At 53.0% G+C, this 26,037-nt stretch overlaps 8 protein-coding genes across 8 annotated transcripts; 4 read left to right on the forward strand and 4 right to left on the reverse strand.

Annotated features, from left to right (window-relative positions):
- On the reverse strand, positions 1 to 1,080 carry GNI_010960 (hypothetical protein; the record flags this gene model as incomplete). The annotated part of the gene is made up of 1 exon (XM_011130482.1): positions 1 to 1,080. A coding segment is annotated over one exon (1,080 nt), but the record flags the coding sequence as incomplete, so codon positions are not given.
- Positions 1,081 to 1,151: 71 nt separating this feature from the next.
- On the forward strand, positions 1,152 to 2,261 carry GNI_010970 (hypothetical protein; the record flags this gene model as incomplete). Its single annotated transcript, XM_011130483.1, has 1 exon — positions 1,152 to 2,261. The coding sequence occupies one exon, from the start codon at positions 1,152 to 1,154 to the stop codon at positions 2,259 to 2,261; it is 1,110 nt and encodes a 369-aa protein (XP_011128785.1).
- Positions 2,262 to 2,520: 259 nt separating this feature from the next.
- GNI_010980 (hypothetical protein) lies at positions 2,521 to 4,666 on the reverse strand (the record flags this gene model as incomplete). Its single annotated transcript, XM_011130484.1, has 2 exons — positions 2,521 to 4,448; positions 4,546 to 4,666. The coding sequence occupies 2 exons, from the start codon at positions 4,664 to 4,666 to the stop codon at positions 2,521 to 2,523; spliced, it is 2,049 nt and encodes a 682-aa protein (XP_011128786.1).
- A 55-nt stretch (positions 4,667 to 4,721) lies between these two features.
- Positions 4,722 to 5,710, forward strand: GNI_010990 (glutathione peroxidase; the record flags this gene model as incomplete). Its single annotated transcript, XM_011130485.1, has 4 exons — positions 4,722 to 4,766; positions 4,806 to 4,994; positions 5,217 to 5,362; positions 5,515 to 5,710. The coding sequence occupies 4 exons, from the start codon at positions 4,722 to 4,724 to the stop codon at positions 5,708 to 5,710; spliced, it is 576 nt and encodes a 191-aa protein (XP_011128787.1).
- Positions 5,711 to 5,878: 168 nt separating this feature from the next.
- On the forward strand, positions 5,879 to 8,078 carry GNI_011000 (hypothetical protein; the record flags this gene model as incomplete). The annotated part of the gene is made up of 2 exons (XM_011130486.1): positions 5,879 to 6,399; positions 6,734 to 8,078. 2 exons carry the CDS (start codon positions 5,879 to 5,881, stop codon positions 8,076 to 8,078), a joined length of 1,866 nt encoding a protein of 621 aa, XP_011128788.1.
- A 332-nt stretch (positions 8,079 to 8,410) lies between these two features.
- On the reverse strand, positions 8,411 to 9,805 carry GNI_011010 (putative laforin; the record flags this gene model as incomplete). The annotated part of the gene is made up of 1 exon (XM_011130487.1): positions 8,411 to 9,805. One exon carries the CDS (start codon positions 9,803 to 9,805, stop codon positions 8,411 to 8,413), a length of 1,395 nt encoding a protein of 464 aa, XP_011128789.1.
- Positions 9,806 to 9,813: 8 nt separating this feature from the next.
- Positions 9,814 to 11,951, forward strand: GNI_011020 (phospholipase/carboxylesterase; the record flags this gene model as incomplete). Its single annotated transcript, XM_011130488.1, has 2 exons — positions 9,814 to 11,719; positions 11,827 to 11,951. The coding sequence occupies 2 exons, from the start codon at positions 9,814 to 9,816 to the stop codon at positions 11,949 to 11,951; spliced, it is 2,031 nt and encodes a 676-aa protein (XP_011128790.1).
- Positions 11,952 to 12,090: 139 nt separating this feature from the next.
- GNI_011030 (putative vacuolar protein sorting-associated protein) lies at positions 12,091 to 26,035 on the reverse strand (the record flags this gene model as incomplete). Its single annotated transcript, XM_011130489.1, has 4 exons — positions 12,091 to 12,344; positions 12,430 to 20,094; positions 20,228 to 25,768; positions 25,939 to 26,035. The coding sequence occupies 4 exons, from the start codon at positions 26,033 to 26,035 to the stop codon at positions 12,091 to 12,093; spliced, it is 13,557 nt and encodes a 4,518-aa protein (XP_011128791.1).
- Between the last annotated feature and the right edge of the window lie 2 nt (positions 26,036 to 26,037).

Below are 26,037 nucleotides of genomic sequence, written 5' to 3' on the forward strand. Positions count from 1 at the left end.
GGGTTGAACGCAGGGGGTTGAACGCAGGGGGTTGAACGCAGGGGGTTGAACGCAGGGGGTTGAACGCAGGGGGTTGAACGCAGGAAGGGGGAGGCTTACATGTTGGTGCAGTTTCCATAATGCATGACTCAGTCGCTGTTGGAAGTTGGATTGAGTCTCAAAGACACGACCCCATTGGTCTAGCACCCCCATCCAGCCATTGATTGCCGTCTGTGTATGCCCATTCAGCATATTAATCCATTCAATCAAACTTCGTGAGATTGCGTCATTCAAATTTGAAGCGGAGTACCAGAAATTGGGGTCCAATGATCTGAATTCGATTGGCGTTTTCGGGCTCATACCGTAGTCTGCCTGTTGGAGCTGCTGCTTCACTTTGCTGGCCGAAACAGTCACCGACGACTGCTGCACCAGCTTCCCCATCTCCTCCAGTAGACCTCGAGTAAATTGATCCATATGATTAATTCCATTAGCTAAGAGTGTGTTCAATATATGCAACCCTTCCGCAGGGCTAACGACCGGCCGTTCCACCACGGGTGCGGACGTTGGAATCTCTCCAGATTCAAATTCTGGCGGACGAATTGTTGGTTGTGCAAAAGTTCGCAAAGCACCATACGCCTCTTGTACGGGACGAGCCGATGAGTCAGAACGCGTAGGAGGCGAATCAAGTCTGGACGGTGTGTATGCCGAGTCCAGACGAGATGCCGAGTCCACACGAGATGCTGAGTCCACACGAGATGCTGAGTCCACACGAGATGCGGAGTTCAGACGAGCGGGGGAATTCAAATACATGTAGGCGTCTTTCCCATTGTACGATTCCCGCGAGGAGAAAAGATCCTGATAGTGTTCGTTGGCGAAACGAGCATCCTGCGACGCTGCAAACGAAGGGTCTGCACTTGACGGGTAATGATTCTCGGTACGATAGCTGTCTTCACGATAATTGTCTTCACGAAATCGATCTAGTTGACTGTCGGGGTAACTGTCCGAAAACGCGACTGCCGGACCATAATCTATGTCAAACCGCCCCGCAATTTGCTGACACTGAATAACGGTCAAGGTACCAAGCACAAATCTCGTCAACATAACTGTTCGATAGCGGTATGCACACACTTTTTGATAGGCATCTAATATATGCGTAAATCAAATCACTTTTCATGCGTTTGCTGCAATTGCACCTTGATCCTTATTTGTCGTTTATGCCGGCCTCTACAACAGTCCGCGGCCTAGCAGGAATGTCGCCGAACCGCATGTCCTCAGAATCGTGTTTGTGGGTAGGCAACTGCAGTCCGACAGCGGAAACGGGAATATGTTCTTCCCTGCACGAGGAACCAATGATCTCAAATGACTCGATGAGCATCATTGACGCTTTCATTCGTCACCTTCACGAGCCCGCTCCCCCGGTTTCTCCTAGGGCTGCTTGTCCTAGGGTTTCTAGTCCTAAGGCTCCTAGTCCTAGGGCTCCTAGTCCCACGGCTGGCAGTCCCACGGCTGCTAGTCTCATGACCGCTCGTCTTACAGCCGCGAGCCCAAGAACGGGTCGCGCAAGACACGCGGTGAAAATCAGGAACTGGTCTTCTTTGTCCCCGAGAGCTCGTCCGAGAGATCTGACGAAGTATGACTCCAACGGATCGTATAGCGAGAAGTTCACACCCCGCAGATCCTCTTGGATACATCGTGCACGCTCCACTGGGTCTCAATCTCGGAGACTCTCAACAAGTGACGAAGAGCGGCATGATCGAGAAGATGAGCGGCGATGCGAACCAGAGCCAGAACCCAAGTCAATCTCGAGAACATCGCCCATATGTTTTGTAGATAGTATGATCCGCACTCCCCCGAATCAAGAATCCCGTGGAGAAGATTCGACATGGTTGAATTTCTGCTCTATACTGCACGTCCTCCCCGCTCGTCTTCTCTTTCGAGCTCTACTGGAAAACCCCGGACCCGGCATTTGGCTATGTTGGGGGGAATCTCGGCGACTAAGAACAGCGCTAGAATCCATTCTCCACCGCTCCCTGGGGACTCATTTCGGGTCTTATATTGACTGGACATTGATTTGGCGCTCTCCTAAGGGCGAAGTGCGCGCTCGCTCAGTTCTGGTTAATGGATCGGTATTCAAAGAATGTTACGGAAAAATTGGAGAAATCCCGATCTCATACAAAGGACTATCTCATGGACACCACAAATTATCTTTTACAGACGATGAGGCCTCGATCCACCTGAGGAAGATAAGAGACTTTAAGACGTTTGTGAATTTACTAATTTGAACATGTGGCGCGCGCGCGCAAAAAAGTGTGTGCAAACGCGCGCACGTTCCATTCCCGGAACGAAAAATTCTTTAGGAAACAGCTAATATCCAACAGGTTTGAAGTACTGAAAACAAATACAACTAAATGCAGAACCCTCTCAAGCGTGCATACCAAATATGGGAACCTTGTCGTCTGTACATACGGTACTAACCTATCTAGAATGTACTAAGATCTTAATTCAATGATGATCTTCGAGCATACGTTGCCTGATGCCGTTCTAATTCTCGCCAGTACAAATATCGGCCAGCGAGGCATCGGGCGACAAGGAGGTCGTCCGAGCGTCTTGAGAATGGATCTTATTCAAACGTCGACTTTTCCGTTTCCCGCGCGTAGACAGTTCGCAAGCTGTGGGCAAGTGGGATGCGCAACTTTGCAGTGTATCCGGTGGCAACGGCGGGGATGATACTTCCGCAGCGATGTCTAACGATGCTCTGGGGGTGCTGACATCAGGTATTTCTGTATCAGTGGTGGTAATTGTAAGCATTAAGTTTTGTGGAACTCTTGGTGTGCGTTGGACGGATACCAGACTAGAGATGGAACCGACATGCTCCCTGATCGGTTCTTGGTCTTTCAGCGATTGATCTTGATTCTCTAGCAGGTGGCCTTGAGCGTGATCTTCAGTCGCAAGTAGTCCTGCACGCCAACTGTCGCCAAAGAGATCAGTAACGCTGAGCTCGCCTTCTTCCGGCTCTTCTTCAGAATCCGATATCTCCGGTATCTCCAGTCTCAGTCCCTTCAAGTCCAATTTGTTCGGAAGACCTTCCAGTGGGAACTCTGACGTGAATGAGCTCTTCCACTCCGGCTCCTTCCATTCCGAATCTTTCCACTCCGAATTTTTCCATTCCCCTTCAAGAGGGAAATGCGTTCTTTTAATTGTATCCATTGGTGTCACAGCTTTACCGCGATCATCATCCCCACTATCGCTGTCGGATGTTATTCCTTGTGTCTCCTCGTCTTGCCTTTCCAGCTCCTCGTATTCTGGTCGGTCAGTGGTGGCGGTGCCATCTGAACAACAGCCAAAACCAGTTTCATGGATCTCCAGCGTTATCTCCCGTCTCGACTTGGTATCGAGTCCCAACTTGGTATCGAGTCCCGACTTGGTTTCGAGTCCCGACTTGGTTTCGAGTCCCGTGTTGATTCCGAGTCCCGTGTTGATTCCGGGTTCCCCGGCGGTAAGCTCTGAGTCTGTTGTGTGTAGCTCAGTGGCTTTGGATACCTCTCTCTTGGGTACCTCTCTCTTGGGTCTTTTTTCTTTGTTGAGGTTCGCCTTTTTGGACCGGTGATGGTACAGGCTGAGTGCTCTTTGAGGTTTCGAGTTCGACAGTTCTACAAGTACTCGTCCGTGGTTGAAGAGTCTGGCGTAGTCAAAGGCAGTGAACCCAGCAGCGTCTGGTTGATTTGGGTCAACGCCCTTCTGGAGGAGAGTGAGCGCGATGAGGACCATTTCTTCCTCGCGTTTTTCTGCTATGGAGAGCAGTGAGTCTAGAATCTCAGAGCTCCGTACTCCTCCTAGTACGACTTGGGCATTCCAGACGTCCAGACTTTCTCCATATTCACGTAACAAGGCGGGTTTCAAAGATTGCGCCTCAAATATTAGAACTTCCGCCGGAGGCTGAGAACAAAGTGCGCACATTGCATTCTGACCTAGGGCGTTTTGACCCAATATATCCAGTCCTCTATCATCCAAATCCAAGCTTGAAGATCGATCCGAACCTCGTGGGCAAGCTCTGTCATGGTTTTGAATTAAAGTATCCAACATTTCAAAACTACCGAAACGAGCAGCAATAACTTCAACCGGACTCCAAATCCTCTCAGTACAACGTAATTCCCACGTCTCCGGACACCACACAGGCCATTCCACACATACCTCACCTCCAAGGTATGCCTCATCTTCCGAAGATACTTTTATGTCCCAACATACCTCATCATCCGACGATGAACTCTGTTCCTCCGTCGATAGCTTCGCTTCAGACTCACCTCGAGCCTTTTTCAGCCCCTCACCCCTTATTCCACCACGACGACTCCGTCGATAAGATGTCCTCTTCAGCCGAGACTCTGATAGCACTCGAATCCAGTCAACCACGCCACCTTTCTGACGCCGGGCAGGAGCCCCAGGGGTCTGAGGACTCTGCGGCTGTTGGTGCTCTAAATGAACAAATAACTAACTAAACCAAATACAAACTTCCCACTTCGGCGGAATTTGTCCCAGCCACGAAATAAACGACCAACCCACTCCGCTTACCCTTCGTTCTCGGCGTGCCAATAACATCACTTGATCGACGCCGTCTTTTCGATTTTTCTACAGCTTGTTGCGTCGCCAACCTGCGTTCTTTTAATCGCTTGCGACAACCGTCTTGTTGCATATTAGGGTACCAAGCACACGCGTGTGCGTAAAACCCAAACGAGTTTTCCAAAAAGATGTTCCTCTTCAAATCTCCGTCTGTTGACATAGCAAATGTGAAGGTATACGGAACACAGACGTGTATCTCATAGCCTTCTTAGAACGCTGAGCACCTGTGGGACCTGAGTAACTGGCCGTCGTTGGGTAATGGCAATACATTCGACGTTGCTTCTCTGAAGTCGAAGAAAGCAATCATAGTTGTTAACACAGCCAGTAAATGCGGGTTAACCGGGGGTCATTATGACAAGCTGCAAGAGCTATACGACAAATACTCAGACCAAGGCCTTGAAGTAAGCAGATCTCACAGGCATGTCTCTGGGAGGAATTCTGCGGCAGGGAGCATTTCTGCTCGAGATGGATTTCTGCTTGAGATGGGTTTCTGCTCGAGATGGATTTCTGCACGAGATAGAAATGCCCGCCAAGGACTCGCCTTTAGCACATGGAATGACCTTCCTAGCCCAAAGGGGAAAGCCCACGGGGAAAAGGGATACACGCGTTCGATCGTTTCTTAGATTCTAGGTTTTCCGAGTAACGACTTCAGTCAAGAACATGCTGAGGCTTGTGAAAGGGATAAGCGCGCGAGTAAACTTAAATTTCCTAGATTCGATCTGGTGCATGTAAATGGCGAAGAAGCTCATGACATATACAATTGGCTTAAGTAATGCACACACACATTCATACCCATGCTTCAGTACTTACACATGTTCTCAAGAAGACACACACGTACAACACACACACACGTACAACACACACACACGTAGAACACACACACACACGTAGACCACGCAACTTGTATTGTTATTTTTGTAGGATGCGGAGCGGAGTATTTGGTTATAAAGCAGGCGATAAAACGGTTAATGAGGCTACCAAAGCACAACTTCAAAGAATAGGATGGAATTTTGGCAAGTTTCTTGTAACCAATCAAGGAAAAGACGTCAAGTATTTCGGGCCTAGGACAGGCCCAATGGCCATGGAAGACGACATCAAAAAAGCTCTCGGAGTCTAACAACTTAGTAGCTCGAAGTTTAGCAGCTCGAAGTAGCTCGAAGTTTAGCAGCTCGAAGTAGCTCGAAGTTTAGCAGCTCTAAGTTTGCGTTTGTAGGTAGTGGAGGGTTTAGCGTGCTGGTAGTAGATAACCCACTGTCAAGTTTTTTTCTGGGACTTCCGGCGCAACATGCTTTTGCACATCGTACTGAGCGCTGTTACTTGTTACTGTGTCTATTGGGATCCCCCAGCGGTGAAGGTCCTTCTTAGTCAGACCGCGGAATCGCAACTAGCAAAGTGTAAGACCGTCGACCCTGAGAACAACTACCGTCCTGAGAACAACTACCGTCCTCCCCCCTTTGACTATAACAATTGTGCATTGATAGTGGCTGCAAAGTACAATGTCCACATCTCCAGCGAACCGAGCTTCCTAGAAAGCCACTGGGATACAGACCGACTGGCAACCACATTGGAGTCTATTGTGTTCCCCGTTCGAGAGGACTACAGCGGCTTTGACGCCCAGGGCGGCGGCTTCATGCAGCTAGCTTCGGCCGACGAAGAAGAAGAGGAGGAACCCCTAACCTTCGAACTGGACGCCACGACCATCGCGAAAATCTTCGACGAAAGCCTGCAAGCGGCCGTGGCACCACTGCTACGATACGCAGCCCTATCCAACGTCGAACCAGGACCTTCCTTCGCGGAAATACAACAGTAAGAGCCACCACCAACCCCTGCTGAGTCGGTTTGTTCAGATCGGTCAAAGTCATACAATGCGCAAGCTAGCGGTTACGTAACGATAGCAGTTAGTTAATGATGCCAGTTAGCTAGTGATAACATTCCCGATAGTGTTTGACAATGTCCATAGCACAATGACAGTGTGCATAGCATAATGACAACGTGCACCTGTCCTATAAACACTGCCATACCATCCCTGCCGCGGTAGCACTATGGCAGTGTTCGTATGTTGGTGTTTCGTGGCGTAGCGTGGGTGTGTGTTGCCCGTATTAAGCGTGGGTGTGTGTTGTTTGTATTTGTTTTCTATCAGGCCGAATTCGACACGTTTGAACATTGCGTTGAATTCGTTGGGGTTGTCGATTGAGCTACGAACGGTGGGTGAGAATCGTGGTGTGATTTTAAAGTTGGCGGAATCGTTGGATCGTTTTTTGGCTGAGGAGCGGGACCCTGCGAATCTGGATGCGTTGTACGCCTTTATGGAGGTGCAGGCAGATGTGTTGCCATTGTTCCATGATTCATTACCGCATATCCACTTATTGTCGCAGCGTGCGTTGGCGGCCTTACGAGAAATCCAACCGAGTCGTGTGAATCCTGTGACCATCGTGCCGGCAATGTTGGAGTTAGTTACGGCAGCGGTATCAGTGCAGACGACTGTTGAGCGGATGTTACCATTGACATCCTTATGGGTTCGGGAGGGTGCGCAGGCGTTGGAAATAATGGGTGGTGCTATGGACTCAGGACAACAGGTGTTCCGGTCGTTGTCCGAGTCTTGCGATGCACTGGGGGATATGGATCCATTTTACAAAGGCACGATGGACTCTTTACGTCACATTGTTGAGAACATCCAAACGCTAGCACCAGATTTCACCGCGCTGTTAGATACGTATCTTGCCGCATTTCCGGCGCTAGATGAGTTGGGTCGTGTTGTCTTTGACTTGGGTGAGGACATGGCCGGTAGTTTGCGTAAGGCTCTTGACAGCTTTGAACGTGAAGGCCCCATTCTGATTGACTTTTACGACAATACGGAGGACTTTATTCCATTGCTTTTCTCACATTTTATTCGAGTCCTACGCCAAGGGGGGATTGCATCACGCACTCCCCTCATCCGAACCGCCGTCCCGACAATTCGACAACTCGTGCGCGATACACGCTCATTCACCAGCACACACGAACGAGATCTCAACAACCTCCTAGACAACTTTATCACCTTCGCCGCCCGCCTTCCCAGACAACTGGCTGCCACCCGCGCCACAGCTGACCTCGTCTTACATGCAGCCGTCGCCGCTGCTCAGGCCCGAGCTGTTCTTCTGCCCAACACCGTCCGTCTCCTAGACACCATGGGCAACGTCCTCGACCAACTCGGACGAAACGGCGGCCTGGCGGCCGTCTTGCCAGCCGTCAGAGTCGCACTAGACGCCGTCATACAAACCCTACCCGGCGTCTCCGCCTCTCTCCCTCTTCTCGCACCTATTCTACGCAGTTCTCAGGAACTTACCGCCGCACTCCTCCCCACTATCAAAGTACTCAGAGACCAGTCAGCCATCAGCAACCCGCTACCCATCAACCTCAAACAGAGCACACAGATGCTTCTTGACTTCTCCGAAGCATTACCTGTCGCTATACACGGCGGCGAACCCCCTGACTTTTATGAGTAATCAACCTCTGCATCCGACGGGCACCCGACGGACACACGTTACCTTCCAACGTACTACACGTTACCTTTCGATGTACTACAGATATGTGGGACATCCACGTATAAACGTCCACGTATAAACGTCCACGTGTAAACGACAAAAATTCGTCCCTATGTATCTAACTGAAGAAAGGGGTGCTGGTTGACCAAACGTCTTTAAAAATACGTGCTGCTCACATGACCGAGGCTACATGAGCGAGGCCACATGAGCGAGGCCACATGAGCGAGGCCACATGACCGAAGCCATGTGAGCTAGGTCATGTGAGCGAGGCCACATGAGCTAGGTTGTGCCACTCACATCGTCGGTTCTCCAAGAAGTTTCTTGACACTATTTGCGTATTTCTGCGTGTAGTCTTTCAGGCCGGCTCTAAGTGCAACAAGGTCAGGATAGGCCATGGGTCTACGTTGCTTAAGGAAGGCCACGGCCTCCGCTTCGGGCATGCCTAGCACGAAATGTAGGAGGCTGAGTGCGCCAGCCACCGCACGTCCGACTCCAGCATTGCAGTGTATGTAAATCGCACGGTCAAGGTTGGCTGCTAAATAGTTCGCCATGAGACAGGCACTTTGGGCCATCAGTGCGGATCTGGCGGGTGTGCTCATGTCGACGGTTGGTAGATGTACAAGAGACAGAGACTCGGCGTGGTACGTTTCGGCCAAGGCCGCGGCGTGGCGAGTCTCCTTGGGGTCTGCCTCATTCAGCCAGTTCTCAGGCAAGTCGTCGTTCGCCTGGAAGTTGAAAACACACCCGACATTCATCCGTTTCAACAACCTCAAATGCTCCAATGAACGGGGACAGCTGCCCACAAACACGTTGTCAATGACTTTCGCGAAATGGATGCTCCGCAAACCTTTTACCGTAAAGTAATATCGGGTCGTTTGACTGTACTCCGAAACACCTTGTGGTTCGAAGAAATCCGCAACCGGTAGGAACACCCATGACAGGACCCCGTGGCCAGCAGATTCGCCAGGAGAAGAAGACGGGTGAGGGTGCAGAGCCAGGCTGCGAATGTTGGCTCGGTCGTCGACTTGGCGGTCTTCGCATACTTCCAAGCCTTCAACCTCCACCTCGTTCCCGCGACCCAAGAAGGTGCCTACTAGGAACCGGTTGTCCTGGCTACCGCTACCCTCCCACTGTACAGCATCCTTGTTGCGAACAGTCCACTCGCTGGCGTACTCTGTGTTGAGTACGAACCGCGGTCGATGCCCGTCCTTATTGAAAACGGTGCGGGTACGTGTTGCCTCTTCAATCACAGGCCGCGTCGAAAGGTCGATGATGCGCTGTGCGCTATCATCCGACCTTGTAGGCGTCGAGAGCGGTGTGGGGTACGCCCGGGTCGAAGAACCACTATTCCCACCAGCTTGCCGGACGAACTTATATCCAATCGGCTCTCGGGTGTTCAGACTCGCTCGTGGCAGCTTTCCACTAGTGACCGTTCCGCTTCCCATTCCACCACTAGTCCGTGTTCCTCCGCTGCCTAACGTTCCACTTCCGGGTTGCAGAGTAATCTCGGGCATGTCAATCCAGTTCATGAACGTGGTAGGGATAAGGGACGAAAGGATTTTGGTTTGCGGGTAAAGGGGGATCGCATTCTCCGGACACCAAGTGCCCAGGGAGGGGCTGCTGCCCACCACCGCAACTTCCGTACCCGGTTCGACGAAGGTCGAGACTGAGAAGAGAACCAGCACCATAAAACAAAATGGCCTCGGTAATTCAAGTACACCGCTTCCTCTCCAACATCAGTCTTGGTGACCCCGACCGTCAACGCGCTCTAGCTGAAGCCATCGACGAATTACGCAAGCGGCAGGAACGGCGCCAAAGGAAACTTTTCAAACGTGTCCGCGCCTCAAGTCCCTCCAACAAGCCTCGTGACAGCCTGCTGGACACCAGCGAGGACGCCGGCCACCAGGATCCCACCACCAGTCAGAATCTCGGGAGTCAGAATCTGGGGAGTCAGAATCTGAGGAGTCACGAGCGAGTTACATCTGAAGGCGAAGTCCCACGGTTGTATGTATCTAAAGACGACAAGCTGTACCAGCTGTACATCAAGGGTTTGAAGGAGAAGCCGCACCAATTTGAGAGGACGCTGGGGAGTCTTCGTTGTGTTGTACACACGAATACACCTTTGGAGTTGGCAGACATTGTGGTCATCTTTCTGCACGGGTTGGGCGCTTCGCCATGGCACTTCGTCCGAGTCGCGGGGTTGCTGCACGAACAGCATGACGTAGGCGACTGCAACATCGCTTACATCTTCCCTTTCGGTCTGAAGAAAATGAACGCAGATGAATTCGGCGCCGTTGAAGATTCGCTCTATGGATCGTACAAGTGGTGGGACATACTTAACGGGAACGACCCAGCCAGGGACCAGGTTTCCAGCCCCGAAGCCGGGCTTCTTACCGGCTACAACTTGGCAGTACCGACTGTGCTCAAAGAAGCCGTCACTAGCCCCCGCATCTTTCCACCTCCCACGAGCAACTCGGACATGATGTCTTCCCGTCTCACGGAACGCGGCACCGACCCTCCTTTGGGCTACCCAGCCCCGGATGCCTACCCAGCCCCGAACGGCTACCCATCCCCGAATGGCTACCCAGCCCTGAATGGCTACCCAGCCCCGAATGGCTACCCAGCCCCGAATGGCTACCCAGCCCCGAGTCAGCATCCAGGGTCGATCTATCACCAGCCGCAAAACAGCATTGGCGGCGCGCAGTTGATGGGTCCGGCGGTGTTCCGCAAGAAGCCAGACATTGAAAAAACGCGGTGGCGCAAGGCCAGCGCACACTACATCAGAGAGAAGTCCCCAGACGGTGTGGAATTGTCTGAGTCGACACATGCGACACCCGAGAGGGGGACGGGGACGAGTCCGACGCACGGAACGGAGGCGAGTCCGACACACGGAACGGGGGCAAGTCCGATGCTCACACAGTTGACGGCGCCGGCATTGAGTCCAGTTGCGCGGTTGATGACATTGCCGCCGATGCCGGGGACGCCATTGCTGGCGTCGTATGGGTCAGTGCGACCGGAGGTAGCGGCAGCGACGCCGCACAGTTGTGGAAACGCAGCGGTTGGGGGCTCTCCGGCGGCCTCACTGTCGCCTTTGGCATCGCGATTGCCGCCGACTGCGCCGAAGCGAATCTCCATTAAATGGTACCACTGCGGGATGTGCCTGGAGCGGAGCAACTCCATGGACTCCTCACCGAGTGCCCGGTTGTCAATTGAGAACCCCAAAGGCCGAGCTGAGGCCATGGAGGCCGTACTCACCGTTATCAACGCGCTCTACACTAAATATCGCATCCCGGCCAATCGTGTGGGTATATGCGGCTTTAGCCAAGGTGCGATGCTCGCACTCGACCTCTTTCACCGTCTCCGTACTCCCCCTGCCTTCCTAGGCGTCTTCAGCGGTGCACCCATGTGCGTAGACGCTTGGCGACGAACACTCTACAAATCGAGCGCCATGAAACGGGTACCCATCCTGCAGTACCATGGACTCAAAGACTGGATCTTCCCCATCTTCGTCGGCCGCTGGCTGCACCGCTTCCTCGCCCGAGAAGGCCTCAATGTCACCCGCTACGTCGAATTCAGAGGAGAACATGAACTCACCGAACAAAGTACGAATACCCCCCCCCGTCCCGCCTCTTGAGTTAGAGCATCCCTCCCGAGCCTCCCTCCCAAAGTGCCCCCCCCAACTGTCCCAGTCCACTCGCTCACCCTGCAGCGGTGGAAGAGCTCAACCGGTGGATACTCGAACACGCCCGGGGCCGGTCATCGGCCTTTCATTTCCCCACCGGCAAGACAGGCGGGAGCGTCCCCGGCAAAATTGACGACCTGTTTTACAAGTAAGCACCCCTGCCCGATCCTGTCCCTTCCCTATCCACTCCGGCCATGACGTGGCCGGTCCGTTCCCTCTAAGATGTATGTTGCTAGATTGGGGTATGGCATGGCCGCATGTTTGCTCCCTTTTGCAAAGAAGAAGATGTAGTTACTTATTCACTGTTTTGAGACCCCAAGAATTGGCGACGACTACATTGTTTAGCGCGTTCCGCAAAGCTTGTATCTGCTGATATAGTCTGCTGAGTAGCAGAGGGTCAGCGCAGGGAATTTGGTACCGCTGACTCCTGTTGTGGATGGTGATGCCGTGTGTGCTGGCGGCAACTTGGTCGATCCCGCTAACGTCGCACACCCAGTGAGGTTCGGCGGACGAGACTTCGTCCTGGTGAGCTTCTCGGAACAACACTGCAAGCAAGAAGTTTTGTGGTGGTACTGGTAGCGTGATGGTAGCGTGATGGTGGTGGTAGCGTGATGGTGGTTGTATGTTTACCGATTCGGTTTGGGTAGAAGGCGAGCCACAGCGTCTGGGCTCGTCTGGTGGTGAGTTGGAAGCATTCGATGACGCCGCGGACATGTGGGCCCAAGGCGTGGCGGACATTGGCTTCGCTGTTGCGGTATTCGCGGATTTGGCCGTGTTCTCCCCAGAGCATGCGCGGTTTCCGTTTGCGCTGGAGGACTTGTTTGCCTTCAGAAGCGGATTTTTCTACGTATTCAGCGCGTACTCCTGAGACAACATTGGTAAGGGCTTGTCCGAGTTTGTCGACGGGTTTAACTACCGTGCCCATGAGTCCAGGGAGGATATTGCGAACGAGTCCGGTTGTGCCGTCTCTGCGGAAGCCTTCAGCAGGTTTAGTGATGACGTTCCCGATGCTCATAAAGCCTTCTCCGAAGTTCTTTGCTGCCGCTTGAAGTCCGCCTGTGAGAGAGGTCGCGTGCCTCCGATCGCGCTGTCGACTGTTGATGTAGTCCTTGTCCATGGTCAGGCTCGAGAGGAGCGAGCCGACAGTGCTGGTTACGTTACTGAAAGTGGAGAGACCGGCATCGACGCCAGTCCTTAGTAACTCCATAGGGATGCGAGGGATATCCAACAACGAAGAATAGCCAAGCAACACCGCGATGGAGTTAAACACCTGTGATGTGTATGTGCCTTGTAGACTATGTACAATCGTCCACAAACTCCCACGCATAGGCTCCTTAATATTCTGCGTCTCGAACTTTAATGGTGCTCCCTTTAAATCAAATCTCTGTCCCAATGTAATGATCTTCAGCACCAATATAATTGTATCTCCCAGAAACGCTAACTTATCCACGACAAATGAACACCAGCAATGTACTGTAAATGACGGTACCAATGCCCGGTCCATACTCACACAAGGAGGTAATTCAGGGGGGCTATAATTGGTATAGTGTGCTATACCTACATATTTACTCATCAACTCCTTCAGACCTATTCCCTGACTCGTCAACGTGTAGCCTTGGCTCTTCAGACATTCACGATAAAAATCCTGGATCAATAACATTACTTCAGTGTCCACATCCAATTCCATATCATCTAAACCCACTGTAATCTTCTCTAGCAACACGTCACGCGAGCTCACACAAGGACGCTCCACTTCCAATGACAAAAAGGGCTGGGGACCGTTCATGCTCATACGACCGCGATTAGCAAACAAGACTTTGCCACCACCAGCCTGAAGGTCAACTTGGATACCGGTAATCCAGACAATCAGCTTTTGCGTGTCTCGCTTCAGAGAAGAATGCATCTCCAAATGGGATAACTCCGCAAAAATAAGCTCTTCCCGTAACTTCTCACTAATCAATGATACTCCTAAACGACATATCTGCACGTCTACCAAGTGCTCCCGATCTGTTTCATTCATCTCCAGACTACCAGTCAACGGATTCCAAATCGAAATTCTTGTATCCATTTTTCGCAACACATCTGATGGCCCGATAGTTACGATCACACAATCACCACGCTTCTCCATCATCAGCGTCGCCTCAACACACCGGCCCTGACCTAACCAAAACTTCACCACCTCCTTCGCGCTCTCACGCATCTGGCTGTATTCAATATTTAATGTACGCGGTTTGAAACCATCAATTGCACTCAATAAAGTCGGACTCTTCGGGAAATACGTATCCGAATCGATCCGTAGCACCACCGCCATCATACGTGACTTGTTCACAAAAGGACGGATCCATGATACTACTTGCCTCGTACCTGGCCCGACTACCCGCACTTGCCGCCGAGAAGACCGATCACCGGCCGTTCGGGACATCTCTGCTGCGCTACCAGGATGATTACCTGCTTGACTGGCGACGCCAGTCGGGCTACTGCCGCCAAGTTGGCTACCGAGAACAAGTTGGCTACCCGGGCCGGCAGCAGGCTCGTTTCTGGTCCGTCTAGTTTCGGACGCGTTGTCGAGGGGAATGCAATCTTGCAGAAGCATGCCGCGCCCACCGTTTTCTTTGCTTTCACTATGATACGGCAGGACACAGGCGGAAACCTGCGACTCAGGCGGAAAGAGGTTGTTAATGTAAACGCCTGTCTCACCGATTTCATGCGGGCTTTCCAACAGCCGGATGACGACGTTGCTGATGGAGTCGTAGCTGAGGATCCGGACAACGAACGTGTGTTGTTCCTTTGACGAATCGGAAATGTAGATGTGGTTATCGCCCATCCAACGTTCGAGTGGGTAAATTTCTTGCGACCATGCAAACTTGGTCCCCGTGGCCTGGGGGTCGGGTCGGAAGTAAATAGTCGGCGTCTTAGGCTTGAATATGGTGCGCATCGGCACCGTCTCTCCCGGCATTATGCGCAATGTATCTCGATTTTCAGCGCTCGGTCCTTGGTCTGTTGTAGCCCCGCCCGGGCGACTGCCTCCACCACCAGGACCACCAGTACCAGGACCACCAGGACGACCACCGGGACGGCCACCAGTACCAGTACCAGGACCGCCAGGACGGCCTCCAAGGGCACTGCTGGTGGTTTTTCGATCGAGGTAGGCATTTTCTTGTTGCGAGGGTCTAGTTCTGCGAATGAGGATGGGCCAGGGGCAGTTATTGGTGAAGATGAATTTGCTGCTGACGGTGATGAGTCTGGAGAGGGCGCCGGCGGTGTCTGCGAGGTTGATCCGCTCGCACTTGATAGTGAACAATGCGTCCTCTCGCTCATTAATTTCGACGGTGGCCAGACTGCTTTCACCGAGTGCGGGAAGGGGCACTTTGGCGGAGGGAGGTCTACCAGGTCCGGTGATACCGCAGGAGATTTGGAACTTGGTTCCCTCCTCGGCTAAATACATACCGTTAAAAGCATGGGTGTCAGTTGGCCAGAATCGGTGTCCACTTTCGTTCTGAAGTGAAAGGTTGAGACCCGTACGGTTCACAGCCCAATAGGGAGCAGATACGACACATACTTGCTGACGTACGTGCACTAACTCTGGTAGAAATGCCGCTACATCGGCCGCGTCACGTCGTGCTTCCAACACCACATCAGCGTACTTCATGCTGCCTGTAATAAACAACTTGTGCACCGGCAACTCGTCGTCCAATTCCGGGTCCCGTGACGCGGCTGCGTTGACAGCCGCATTGTTATCATCGGCGCCGTTGTGTGTGGTCTGAGCTCTTGTGTCTTGAACGAAACGATTTTCGGGCACACAGATGGCCGCGGCTGTGCTGAAACCCGAGGCTGTGCTGGAACCCGACTCTTCGGAAGCGGTAATGGCGACAGAGACGTGGAGGGTGTTCCAGACCGCGGGGGGTGGGCAGTCGAAGAAGAAGTGGACCTGGCCGGGACGGAGGACTCCGGAACGGACAGCGCCAGTGTCAGAACTTAGGCGGAGGTTGCCACTAGGGTTCTTTGTGACCTGAGCAGCACAACGAGCCACTAGGGCAACGGGACAGGCGTTGATAAAAGTGAAGCTGGGCAGAATGAGGATTTCTTGCACCGCCGTTTTGGCTGGAAGCGGCGCCACTTTCCGAAAGAAGCCTACGTCGAAGTACGTCGGCTTACCGTCTACGACAACGCGACGGGAGTGACTCGGGCCCTGTTCCCGGAAACGCTGCGAGACCCGGTAGTCAAACAACCCCGAGTCCGCGCGCTGCACCCGATTCCCGCGCTGAGCCGTGTCCGAAAAGGACTGCACGCTGTCCACCGGTGCCGTGAATCCTCGCTGGAGCAGTCCGCCCTGGCTGTAGGAAGACACCACCTGCAACACCTTGGCGCGCAGAGATTCCGAGCCGGCGGGGGCGGGTCGCCCAAGTCCAATCCGTCTTCCTAGGCCTGTCCGGGTTTCAGAACGGGGTTCGAGGCCGTCAATTTCGTCCCAGAGGTGGGCCAGCGGCCGGAAGACAAGGACGACGCGTCCGCTGCTGAAGGCCTCCACGGGCACGCTTAGCATGGTATCGGGCGGGAGTGGAACGGAGTAGGTCGTCTCGAGCGAGTCTAAAACCGACACCAGACCGCAATAGTCCCCAATAAGTTCCGGCCAGCTCGAGAAACACTCACGGTAGGACAGAAGCCGCGTTTCAGACGCTTGTGGCGCCGCACGGTTCGCTAGCAACGAAAGTGGACAGCGTTGCGTAGCACATGACTTGAGCGGAAACGGCCTCTGTGTATGCGGATTCACGAAGACGCACTCCAGAAACACGCGCGCTGCGTTCTGCACAGTCACCGGCGAACTGATAAACAATAACTGCGTAGCCGGTTTAGGACTTATCAACTGCGCCACCACCGGTACGTCCTCATATGTGGGTATCGCGGCGTCCACCAATCGCGCCGGACCTGAGTTGGAGCCAGAGCCGATGCCGACGGCCAGACGCCCAGCAGGAGGTCCCACACTGGGGACAGGACGGCTTGAGTATTTGGACAGGACGGAGAGACCTACAGCGGCGTCGTCGAGGACCGGACGGGCGCGCGGGGGCGCCATGAGTTCAGCACCGTTTGCTTTCTGAAGATTGATCAGGGTCAGTTCGGCTCCAACTGCGACGCCACCAAATGTTTCGGGCACGGGATCTAGCTCGATCGCAGTGGTGGGGCCCACGTTCCCCGGACCAGTTAGTGTGGATAGGCGTTGATCCCGGAGCACACACTCGTTTTTAAAACGGTTAATGCAGCTGTTCACGTCATGCAGTTTGATCAGAGCGCGCTCCACCGCCTTCTCTCTCACTATGTAACCCGCAGGCACCTCCGCCATAATCTTATCACGCACCACACGCACCGTATATGGGTCCGGTAAAATGCAGCAAAACAAATCTGCACCCGACGCCTCAATGTTCGCCGCCGCCTTGGACACATCCGGGTCCTCCGACACGTGCGGTAACAAGGCTGATGAAAGGAAGTCGTCCAACGGACGACATCCCTTATCCAACACACACGTTTTGTACGAATTCCTCATTATCTTAGGCACATCCGGCGCCTTCTCGAAATCCTCCAACTTGGACGGAGTCAAATTACTCAATGACTCTAATGAACCGAAAGGATTATCTTCATTCGCGTCCATCGTAGCCTCACCCCGAGTGTTATTCCCAACTTCATTCTGACCTTTAATCTGACCTTCATTCTGACCTTTAGTCTGACCTTCAGTCTGACCTTCAGTCTGACCTTCAGTCTGACCTTCAGTCTGACCTTCAGTCTGACCTTCAGTCTGACCTTCAGTCTGACCTTTCTTCTCCGAAGGTTCAGTCGCAGTTTGACCTTCAGTCTCAGTTTTGCCTTTTTGTTCTGAGTCTGAGTCAAAGGCGGGTATAAACTGGGACCTGAGTCTGAGAAGAATGAGTTGAACGCCACTGAGATTGACGGCGGTTACTGAGCCAGTTCGATCGCCGGTTGTGATTTCTTGCATCTCCGGTCCGCTTTTGAGTTTGGCCATAATCCATAAACTATCATGGATTATTCTGGGAGTGAGATTGAGAGTAAGTGGCTTAGTGAAAGAGAGTCGTTCTTGATGTACGGGTCGTTTTCGGGTCTTGTGGCCTCCTGTATCCCAAATGTGTGCCTGGATTGCCTGGAAGGTGGGGTCTTTCTCCACGCGTTCGTGGATGGTTTCGGTAAGGATCGGGGGCGACATGCTCGTGCTGACGAGCGACTGGACGCTGCTGGGCGCCGGAGTAGGACTGGGGGCCAGAGTGTTCACAGCGGCGACCGCAAGTCTGTTGCCGACGGCAAGTCCGTTGGTGGCAAGCCCGCTGCCGGGGGCTTGGAGATGGTTGCCAGGCAACGGTGGTGGTATGCCTGGTCGGGACGGTAGGGGGAGTGTCAGGGGCGAGACAAGGACGGGTTCGCCGTTGGCGAGTAGGGCGGGTGTCGTGCTGGAGTTGGCTTGGAGCAAGCCTGTGCGGAGGACGAGTTGTTCGCGCAAGAACTCGAGTACACGTTTAAGAGGTCTGGTACGTCGTAGGGAAGCGTGGAGAACGCAGGACTCGACGAAAGGTTCCCAGTCACCACCGTTAAGGTTATAGTGAAGGACGCGAAGGTCGCACCTTTCAAGGTCCACGAGCAATGCCTGAGGGCACCAACCAACGAATAGGACGTTATCCGTAAGATCGAGGGCGAACACGGGGACTTTTATACCCTGTGCGGACTTGGTCTCAATACACTCCAAACGAACCTCCGGTAACGCCACTTCCACATTAAAGAAACGAAACATCGACTGATCCGAGGGATGACAGAAGGGTCCACTGCTCTGCTTTACATACACCGGTGGTGTGATGGTTGGCGCCGCCTCGCCCGTTGAAGCACTCGGGATGTCCTGGAACAATAACGACACAGCCTCACGCACTATTGGCAAATCAACGACGGACACACGAGCTCGGATAGGTGCCACCTTGAATGTGAAGTATCCTTCCGCCACAAAAAATGCGTGCGCCACATCTTCAGCCAGAAATCCGTACAAGTGCTTATTTAACGATTGCAAACGCGTGTGCCGTGGCTTCACTGGCACACGCTGCCACACAGGATCATACAACATCTTATATCCACCTCCGCCAACCAAACTCAACCCCTCACACACAGGTCCTAATCTCCCGCCCCCGGGACTCGAACCCCTCCGGTCGTGACGACCTAGGTCGTGACGACCTAGGTCGCTGCGACCTGAATCACCCCGTTCGACGAAGACCTGGCCATCGAGGAGGTTCAGCTGCGGGAAGGTGACACCGGTGACGTCCGAGACACCGCGAACGACGAGGTCGGTGGTCCAAGAGAGGCAGGAGGCACCGTCGGCGCAAGGCAAAGCGACACGTGCGCGATGGCATAAGATGTCGAAGAGGAAAGGAATGTTCTCGGGCAACGCCACACGTCCACCGCTCACCCCTACGTCCTCGACCCGACTAACTGGGCTGCTGCCCGTCTTGTGAGAGCTGCTCTTGACCGGGCTGCTTTTGAGTGTGCTGCTCTTGAACGGACTTAGAACGGGGGAATTCGAGCGCCGTTGTAGAATCTGTTTTGATTTGGACTTAGCCGGTGTAGGGGTCTTCTCGGCACCAGGCTCCGCGTCCCCGGCGGTGGGGGAGGCACGAGGCGAGACGACGGAACGGGGTGAAGTGTTCCGGACGGAGGCAACCTTTTTGGTTTTCGGGTTCTTCATTACGGCTGTAATGGGTTTCGGGTAAGCCTTAAGGGAACTGAAGCCAAGCGAACTGACGACCCACTCGAAAGCATCCAGTCCCAATAATCCGAGGAATTGGAACTGGGCGTGCAACACAGAAATTTCCAGTCGGCTCTGACTTAAGTTCGAGGTAAAGAAGAGACGGAAACTGTAGTCTGACAACTCTGGTATCGATCGATACCAGTTGAACACGAAACTCTCCTTCGGCAGCCAATAAAACTTCGCCATTAGCTCTGCCGCACGACTGCTGTTACATGAACCGTCAGTCATGCAAGCCGCAGCAGGCAACTGATCATCCACCGTCGCACCACCCGACGGGACGCCAGATGGTAGATTGGACGGGCGACCGGACGGGAGGTTGCCGGAAGCAAGGTTGGAGGGGAGATCCGAAGGAAGGTTGGAGGGGACGTCGTAGGCTGACTCCATGTTGCCCTTGCTCCCTCGCAAGTCCGTGGTCTTGCAAAACTGTTTGTTCAAATTAACGGAACCTATTCGCTCATCCATCAAAGTCACGCTACCGCCCATCAGACCGAAACCGTATATGTTAACTACACCAGAGAAAGGTCATGATTGTGAGTGATAAATGACTAGGTCACCTGGCCCCACGCAATACCACCACTTCGTGTGCGTCAAGTCCGTGCCATGCGTCATGTGTGTGTCTAGGGTGTGTGCGAGTCTCACATGCATAGTACAGAGCTGCGTCAGCAGCCAATTCGATGTCCTTGACTGCCAGGGAGAAGAGAGGTCTCGTCTCTGTGAAGAGTGCTCCGAGGAGCATGTCGGGGACGGAAAGACGGAGGGAGAATTTGGTGGGCGACATGTCTTGTACAGATTCGGCGGATGGGACGAGAGACTCCACCGGTTGCGGGTTGTAACCTCCGCCGGAGATGTTTTCGTTGAGGACGTCGAGTACGACAGCTAGTTGTTTTCGAGTGAGTCTGGCATGTAGCGGGGTAGCCACGGAGTCCACAAGCAAGTGGCCTAAGGGGTCTGAGTCGATGGCCAAATTCAGGTCGAAGGGGTCTAGCAGAGTTCCCGTGACGCATTCTGAGTTAGTGGTGGCATTATCGCTATAAAAGCCATAGCTGCCATGTGCGCTGAGCGAAAAGCCATGCAGGCTCACGCTCAACTTGCTCTCACCCTGATCATTCTCCCCCAGGTTCCCAATCACCAGCTTCGATAATGTCGCCTTGACGTAGGCACCCCAATAGTACCGATCCACGTTCGAATGTAACAAGTCCGCAACCGGCCCGTGCCCGTTCGGCGGGTTGAACAGGTTCGCGTGTGCCTCACACACGCCACCAGCAAAGTTCGGCTGGAACAAATCCACCAAGTCCTTACCCAAATCTTTGCCCAAGTCTTTACTCAAGTCTTTACTCAAGTCTTTGCTTAAGTCTTGGTCCGCACCGAAAGCAAGGGCACGCATCTTCATGGTCTGGACCGTCTCCACCGTGCTGCCCTCTCCTCTCTCACCGCCCATTATACCCACACTTGGTTGAGTCGCATTGAGCTCCGTTCCATAGAGTTGGGTCGCACTCGGAAGTGTGTCCAAACCGCGCTGCTTGTACCGCTTGTGCTCCCAGGCACGGTAATGTATGTCAGCGCTACGGTAGCCGCCAAGACGTTTGAAGAAGTCAGCGCCGTCTTTGGCGATTTCTTGTTGGAATTTTTTCCAGATCTGAGGGATGATAGTTTTGTCTTCGGGCATTATGAGCTCGGGCGAGTCCATGACGACAGCCCAGTAAAATTGTTTCTGCTGGGCGATGGTCTTAGCTACTTCATAGGACTTTTTCACAATCGCTTCTAAAACACTGCCAGACAAATAACGCACAAATTTTAACAAATCCTGGTTGTAATATGCGTATTCCACCGGGCTGATTTTCACTAAACACGCACCGCTATAAGGCTTGAGCATATACTTGCGGTAGTTCACTTGCAGCGCAGTTGAGGTATCCAATGCGTTCGAAAACACACAACGACCCTGAGCCCAGCACGAAACCTTTTCTACCGTCATATCCACGTTCAATTCCTCTTTCGTTGCCTCGGTGTAAATCGCCGTCATTTCCATCGTTGTCAATCCCACGGAGTTCTGCAAAATCGCCTTCGCACTCGAATCTTCCCAAAAGTTTAATTTCACACCCTTTGCCTCAATGCGATACAGACATGGTGGAATCGGATCTATCACGTCAACGTTCGGGATCTCGCCACCCCGCAACGCACTGGCCACATCCTCAGCACCTCCCGCTGTACCATGACCCGTCGGGCTTTGTTTCGCTGGGCTCTGCCCCGCTGGCATCTGGTCTCGTACCGAAGGCGTCGGTTGGCCCGCCGGGTGCGGCGTCTCCTCAACAACTCTATCGCCCTCCTCCAAATGGGCCGGTGCAGACCCCGCCTCTGGGGCAGCCCCGTCGGCCGACTCACCGAACGACTCCACGACTGAGTCCAAGTCGTACGTCGCGTCCTCGGGCGCCTCTAACAAGTCCAGGTACTCATAGGCGAGCGAAATGATGCTGGCCACAGAGAAGGGGTGCCAGTCCAGACTGAGCACTGTGGCCCGGACCTCCAGACACTGTTGAGTAGGCAGGGCGATGTCGTAGAGCCGGAACTTTTTGCTGAAATCCAGCTCCATGCTCGGCGTGTTGCTGACGCCTCTTTCCCAAAAGCGCGCTTCAAATGCTTTGCTGCCGCCCCACGGACCCCGGTCTGGTCTTGGGAGGCCTGCTGGGCCCGTCAGGCCTAGGCCCGCCAGGCCTAGGCCCGCCAGGCCTGGTCCCGTCAGGCCTGGTGCCGTAAGGCCTGGTCCCGCTACGCTCGTAGGTAAGACGTCGGCGAAGACGTCTTCATCGCCGCCGACGGTTTCGGCGAGGACAAAGTCATCAACGCCGTCGGCAACGAGGAAGCTTCCGCATTGGAACTCGGTGTAGTACTCGCCGGTGGTCCAGTCCTTCCGGTAACCAGCATTAGTGTTTGCGAAAATTGCGATAAGGCGGTCACCCTTTTCAAAGTCTTCCATGGTGAAGGAGATTTTATTGAATTTGAAGAGGACGGATAGCATGGAGAGTTCGGGTTGTTTGTCATGAGCCTCATCCTCCAGCAGATTGCTGGAGCCGGGTAGAGAGGGTATGTTGGCTAGGTAATCGGAGCTGCTTTGTAGAATAAAGCGTGATACGAGTTCATCTTCGGGTGCCGAGTTGCCGCCGTCGGTCTGTCCTGGACACAGGTCGGGCTCGGTCTTGGTCTGGGTGCGAAGGGAGTGGGGTATGTCTCGAACGAGTCGCATGAGACCGGGGTCTATTCTAAGATCGATACACTCTGTGGAGAGACATACATCTACATGATTGAGTTTCTCCAAATTCACCAATACCCTCATGGATATAGGTGAAATGACTTGAGTAGATGGTAATAGTTTACCGAGCTCGTTGTAGACTGCACAATTCAACATAATATCCGTTAACTTACAATCGAATAACAGGTCATGAATGGTTCTTTCCTCTGGTGTCGAAATGTCCAGACGACCTAAGTTAAGTTTTATGTTCCCCACACTCGGGTCATTATAAACGACGATCGGGGCCGCCATATGTACATCCCAACGAAATCTTTTCGCCTTAGCTACACGCTGATCCGCCGCTTGATTAACCGCAACCTTCGCCTTCAATTTTTCTGTCTGATCCATCACCAGATCATTCAGCGCACTATCCCTTAATGCACCAATTTCTTTCACACGTCGCATCTCTTCCTCAAACTCCGATGATGCTTCGAATGTAAAGAACTTTATAAACTCCACGAATATACTTGGCTTCACTTCTAATATTAAAGGTAATACTTGTGTGCTAACACTCAACAAATGATGTGTCTCTAAAATCTTGTTTGTTACTTCCACAAAACTACCCACCACTCCGCGCTCTTCATTCCTTACCTCCGAGTCCAAACCTACTGGTTGGTCTATGTTACTCTGTTCATGAAACAAGTGACCGGATTGAGATTCAGGGCTTTGTTCCAAACTCAAATCCTTTTCGGTCAGGACCCCGCTCATGCTCTTAACGCCGCTGAAGCTACGGGCACCGCTGAAGCTACGGGCACCACTGAAGCTACGGGCACCGCTGAAGCTCTTGACGTAGCTCTTGCCATTCGAGTCCAATGAGTCTAGCCGCTGCCCATCTTCCGACATGTCCTCCACTGCATCTTCAAACTCGAAACTGGCACGCCGGTCGTAGCCCTGCTCAACGCCCGATCCCAAACCCGCCCCGCTCGGTCCAGTCCCACTGCGTCCGGTGACGCCGAGTCCGGTCCCACTGCGTCCGGTGCCGCCGAGTCCGGTTCCACTGCGTTCAGCGTCACCAGCGAAACTTTGACTGACGCTATGTTGCGGAGACCCCGCTTTGGGTGAACCTTGGAAGTACATCCAAGTCTCACCCCACTGGCTGCAGGTAAGAGACTGCATTCGGCCACTGAAAGACCATTCGTAAACTTCTCTGAGTTCATGGTCGATTTTTGGTGAAAGGAGAAGCTCGAGACTGACGCCGCTCAAGAGCAAGTGGAGGAAACTGGCCTGGTCGTCGGCGAGTAGTTCGATGGCGAATTTGTTGAGGCTAACTTTGAGAGCTAGGGAGTTATTGGAGGAGAGAGCCATGTCATCAAGAAGTTGAAGTTCATTTTGGAGGTATTTGACTTCCTGAGGGTCCAAGAGCAACGGCGGTCCTGAGTCAGCAGCGACGATGACGCCAGGGACCTCATCTTGGCGTGTGAGACGACTCCACCAGCTAGGTGGTGGACGGTCTTCCTTGGTCGGTCGAGGTATCCGTTTTTCAAACGCAATAGAACATCTACTACGCCACTTGATAAGTAATCGGCTTGGTACTATGTCGTTGAGGATGCGGAGACGAGACAATTCCTGGGGGGTTAGAGCATCCTCGCTGTACCCACCGGCTACCAACAGCTGTTTCGAGTACAATGTCCAGTACTCGTTTTTAGTTGCGCCATCATCCTCCAGAGCCTCTGGCGTTAGGTTCACGTAATTACTCTCAGCCATCAGAAGTCGGTGGTAATTTTTTTGACGCAGTTGGTTCTCTCGGTGTAAGTCCAACAAACTTTTTAGCTGCGTTCGCTGGATCGTAATACCCCGTGTCTTCTCGTCAATCACCAAAGTCGCCTCCACTACCGACTTACTCTTGTTCAAATTCAACTTGATATTCGTCGGATTCAGTACATAACCAAACTCCTGTAAGACCACATCCATACACACGTTATTACCTGCCACAAACTTAGAACGCGTTCGATCCACACCAACCGTTACTGTAAACCGAACCTTCTTGTCACCCACAGGCCCTGGCTCCAAACCCGAGCCGCCCACGGCGTCTATCTCCCCCGACGTACCAATTACGCCCTTAATACGCTTACCCAACTCTCCATACGCCGCGTTGGTCTTTATTTGGTCCAGAGTCCCTTCTTTCAAATTCAGCTCTGCATCTCCTCTAGAATTCAAGTCGCCAGACATACCACCAGACATACCACCAGACATGCCCGCAGACATCCCAACAGACATGCCAGGTGGGGAACCTTCTATGGAACCTTCGTGACTGGCGCCTATAGTCTCAGTTATCTTCTCAATTATTGGAGGATCGATGTACTGGCATCTTCCATAGTATACCCCAATTCCTTGGGTCTCAGCCACCTTATACTGAGAGTCACTATTACCACTATCGACCACTGTTTTCCGCCATCGGTCGTCGGTATTGTAAATTTGGATTGCACACACATTCGAACCTAACAATAACTCTCGGGCAGGGTCACGGATACACACGGTAATGTCCTTGAAGTCAATGGTCAAATTCTTCAGCATCTTTCCAACCAGGAAATTACCAACTCCACCACCTCCACCCCCATCGTTCTTTTTTTCGTTCGCCTCCTGCTCCAGGCGCCAACTGTCCACTGCAACCTTTTCGCCGTGCAAAACGTACTTGAACTTTTGCTGTCTCAAACGCTCCACCATTTTCTGTGCCTCCTCATAAGGGTCGCCTCCAGCATCCATTATCCTCGGTGACAAGAACAACGTAATGCCACTAGCCGTCAAGGATACCTGTTGGTTAGCCTTGCCCAATAACATGCCGCCCCAAGGCATATGCAACTGTAGGTAATCCACCCGACCGTAGTCCACGTTAAAAGGCAAGTCCAGCAAATCCGATACTTCCGGTCTTACGAAAAACTCGGTTATCCTTAAGTCACCTATTACGCATACTCTATCGGGTGTGTGCTACGCATCGGGTGTGTGCTACGCATCGGGTGTGTGCTACGCATCGGGTGTGTGCTACGCATCGGGTGTGTGCTACGCATGCAGTGTTACACATGGTGTGTGAGTGTGTTGTTACTCAATGTAAAGTGTGTGTGATGCCTACCTGACATGAGACCGAAAGTTACCTTATCTTTACGCAGTCCATAGATATAGGGGCTTAGATATCGGTGAAGGAACTTCTGCACTATCCCTTCCCACATGA

This window comes from Gregarina niphandrodes, assembly GCF_000223845.1.
Source record: "Gregarina niphandrodes unplaced genomic scaffold scaffold00002, whole genome shotgun sequence".
NCBI lineage: Eukaryota > Apicomplexa > Conoidasida > Eugregarinorida > Gregarinidae > Gregarina > Gregarina niphandrodes.